At 40.0% G+C, this 4,199-nt stretch overlaps 1 protein-coding gene across 1 annotated transcript in view; it reads left to right on the forward strand.

Moving 5' to 3' along the window:
- Positions 1–145, forward strand: part of LOC135113380 (uncharacterized) — a 1,496-nt gene extending 1,351 nt beyond the window's left edge. The window contains exon 2 of the mRNA XM_064028637.1: positions 1–145. This exon is cut by the window's left edge and continues 608 nt beyond it. Coding sequence (XP_063884707.1) covers positions 1–145 — 145 coding nt within the window.
- Positions 146–4,199: the final 4,054 nt, after the last annotated feature.

A 4,199-nucleotide genomic window follows, 5' to 3' on the forward strand; every position in this document is an offset into this window, starting at 1 on the left:
ACACGGCCCACCTGCCCCGACCTATGCTCCTCATAGACCCACCTACGCCCCCAGACCCACCTATGCTCCTCCTACCTCAACCTACGGCCCACCCATCTCTTCCTATGCTCCGCCAACCCCCTCCTACGGCACCCCTCATCACTAACACTGAGGGAGATGATGTGATTGATGTGTTTCTGTAAGGATTTATTTATCGACGAACTTCAACGAGCATCAATTAAACCTGCAAAAAAAAATGTTGGCTCTGTTATTTATCTTTTTGTGAAACGCGCGCGCGCACACACACACACACACACACACACACACACACACACACACACACACACACACACACACACACACACACACACACACACACACACACACACACACACACTACACAAACACACACCACACACACACACACAGAGAGAGAGAGAGAGAGAGAGAGAGAGAGAGAGTACTGTTTCATCTTCCTCGTTACGTTAGCGGAAGGAAACAGCGTAAAATCTGGTGAAAAATTAATGTTAAGATAAGAAACGCGTCATTTGCAGACCTAAGGAAGAAATGACAGATGGAGGCTTGGCTTCATGTTAGAGAACTGTGGTAATTCATTTAACTATTCATTTATCTATATTCATCATATGATTAATTTAATATAAGAGGAGCAAATTTATGTTAAGAGGCAAATCATGCGCAAATCAAAGGATACTTCCGTAAATACGATTGCACTCAATTTTCTGCAATTGAAACCTATTAAAATTTACCTGAGAGAGAGTGAAGATGCACTATTAGACGCTGAATTGATTTTGTATGAAATGCTGCACAGAATAAAGCTTCATCTCAGCAAAGTTTTGAGTTATAGCGAGCTGAGGTCAGGCGTTCTGTTGTTTGTAAAATCAAGCTTTAAGACTCAGTTTCTTTTCTTGCATTTTTTTTTCAGTTCATTATTTCTAAGCATATCATGACAACAACGTAAAACTCTCAAGCTTCAAACGAGACCACAATGAGCTTCCTTCGATCAACAGTAAGCTTACATCGCGTGCTGCAAGAGACTAAATGAAAAATGCAAAAAAATATTCAAGAATTTTCACCCATTAAATGTAATCTTAATGGAACCAAATACACACCATCAGACACAGAATTAAATGTACCACTGATATGTGTAACAGACCGTCAACTCGTGCAACGCTTTGAGTAATAATGAGCTGAGTTGGTAATTGTCTGGCAAGGCGCTGCTATAGACGCAGTGTGTAGGTGTTCCGCGCTGGGAGTGTGGCGACGCTGGCTCATCCCTTTTCTGGTTCATTTTGTGTTTGACTAATATCTAATGACTAAAAACGCGAGAGAGAGAGAGAGAGAGAGAGAGAGAGAGAGAGAGAGAGAGAGAGAGAGAGAGAGAGAGAGAGAGAGAGAGATACCCTACCGTCACCTCACCCCACACTCTTTTTTTTTTTTTTTTTTTCATGTGTTCCTGTCTCACCCTCTCCCCTCCGTGAACTACCACCACTCTCCCAGTCTGGCGGAGTTCTATACATGCTGCTATACTCAGCCATTAATTTTACGGCTATTGCTCAGATGAATTTGACAGCAAGCCTCCCCTATCAGTGGCCTCGCTACACTGAACTTTCTCCTCTACTCTTTCTCTTGCTCAGTCCACCCTTGTCAAAATAAATGTTACGCTGTTTTGTTCCATTTGTTAGGTCTTTCACTGGTAAAGTTTGAAGAAATTAGTCTTGTTTTCCTTTCCTTTAAGTTTTCCTGTTATTTTATTTTTTTTTCCTGTTGATTATTTTTTTTTTCCGTTTTTATTTTTTACTCGGTGCGTTTCCATTTGCCAAGTCTTTCACTCATAAACTTGGAAGATAATAATCATGTTGTCTTTTCCTTGAAGTCTTCGTGGTTATTATTTTTTCTGATTATTTTTTTCTATTTCTATTTTTACTCGAAGCCTTTTCATTTTGTCAAGTCTTTCACTCCTAAACTTTGAAGATATTAACATTGTCTTTCATGGGGATCGCCGTGGTACAGTGGAACCTCGTGCGTTATGGGGTGCAAAGGGTCTTCAGGCGCACGGGTTCGAATCCTGGCCACGGTCCGAGGGTAGGAAGGGCATCAATTCGGGGTAACGGTTCCTAAATACCGAGTCAAAAGTTAGAAGGCACTGTCCAGGCCTGATAAACTAGAGAACCCGAAGGTAAAACCGAAGAAAAATTTTAAGACTTCCTATTTTTTCTCTGTTTTTCCGATAATTTATTTTTTTCTTTTTATATTTTTACTGCATGTTTTTTTTTTTTTCATTTGTCATATCTATTGCTGAATTCAGTAAATATTGTCTTTCCTCCTGTTTTACTACTATTCATTTACTATGTCCAGCATATTCATGTATAACTTGATGCCTTTCCATTTGTCATGTCATCCATAAATTTGTGTAATCTTTTAAAACTCCCTAATGACCCAGTAATAATAATCTGATTGCTAAGCCTATGTCATTAATTTGCTACTTTATTTGAAAACCAATACCTTCCAATCTTTTTTTTTTCATTTAGCTTTATCAAGCTTAAACCCATTATTTATTGCTTCATCATGATTACTGAGAGCTATAACCATCACCACCACCACCACCACAACACGCGTCCCACAAACACACATCAGGTGGCTGCCAACATTTTCCTGCTGAACTCATTTCCTTCACTAGTCGCCCTTCACACGCAACACACTCATCATGCACTTGACCCTCGTGGGTATGCGCAGCAGCTCCCTCAGGTAATGAGATGAAGGTTGAACCAGCTTTTTACCTGCAATGCTCTCTGACTTCATGCATCGTTCTCACACATAAAACAGAATATCATATAGTTCATTTTCTCTTCCCAGTATTATAAGGTTTCTATAATTCTCAGCAAAGTAATGATATGAAGAGAGAAGCAACGATCTATTGGCAATGCTTTGTGAATTTTAAATGTATCGTTCTAACAGCGACTTTCATATAGTTTTTTCTCTCTCTCTCTCTCTCTCTCTCTCTCTCTCTCTCTCTCTCTCTCTCTCTCTCTCTCTCTCTCTCTCTCTCTCTCTCTCTCTCTCTCTCTCTCTCTCTCTCTCTCTCTTCCTGGTGTCATAAGATTTATATAATTTGCATCCAAAGGAGAAGTAGAGGCTCAAATACTTTTAGTGAAAGAAATATTGCAGAAATTGGTACAACATTGGCATTAATCCATCTCGCCTTTTGCTGTTGGCTGTGACTTTATAAACTTCGGGCAAAGTTATGGATACTATAGAGGACAATCAGGAAGTAGGAGAGACAGAGGGAGAGTCGGAAGACAGAAGGTGGAGAGCAGTGATCTACTTTAGGTCTTTAAGTGGTATAGGTGATATAACAAGGGTGATGTAAGGAAAATTATCAGGGTCAGTAATCAGGATTGAACAAGAAATAATGGGTTTTAAACTTGAAAACGTTACATTAAAAAAATAAATAATAAATAAATAGAGTGGTAGATGCATGGAATGGACTCAATAATCAGGTTGTTAGTGTTGAGTCATTAGGGAGCTTTAAAAAAAATTAGACAAGGCCATGGATAGTAAAGACAGATGCCCTGTGTAAACCTGATGGTTGCTTGCAGCTTCCCTTATTTATCTTATGCCCTTATGTACTTAACTCTTCACTTCCTTCTCTTCCCTCACTTCCTCCACCCTTCTAGTTTTATCTGTTTCTCTTCTATCCTCACATTCTTTACTAGTGCTTTGCTTTTCATCTCCGTTTTGTTCCTCACTTTCCTCTTTGTTCCCTTGTTCATTTCCCAAGTGGTGACAGGCAATCAAGTTAGAGGAGCAAAACATGTACTAATCATCAGGTAGGAAGACACAAGTGAACTGGTGAAAGGCCTAATGAGGTGACCAGGCGGTGAGGTAACCTATCTCACATCGCTGGCGTTCCCTAGTGAACCACGTCCAGGCTTTCCCTTCCACTACACTCTGCTTACTGCGCCTCCTGCTGAATGCACAGGTACACTACACTTGGGCCATCACAGCAGCTACTGAATACATCCCCTATGCCTCTCACACGAAGATCAACCACATTACCAATACCTAAAGTGAGCTATGTTATGCTATATTAGGTTAGCCTAGGTTAAGTTTGGTAAAGTTAAGTTAGATTGGGATAGGTTAGATACATTAGATTAGGTTAGGTTATATTAAGTTAGGTTAGGTTAGGTTAGAAGATTAAG

The sequence above is a fragment of the Scylla paramamosain genome, chromosome 25 (genome assembly GCF_035594125.1).
Source record: "Scylla paramamosain isolate STU-SP2022 chromosome 25, ASM3559412v1, whole genome shotgun sequence".
NCBI classification, from domain to species: Eukaryota; Metazoa; Arthropoda; class Malacostraca; order Decapoda; family Portunidae; genus Scylla; species Scylla paramamosain.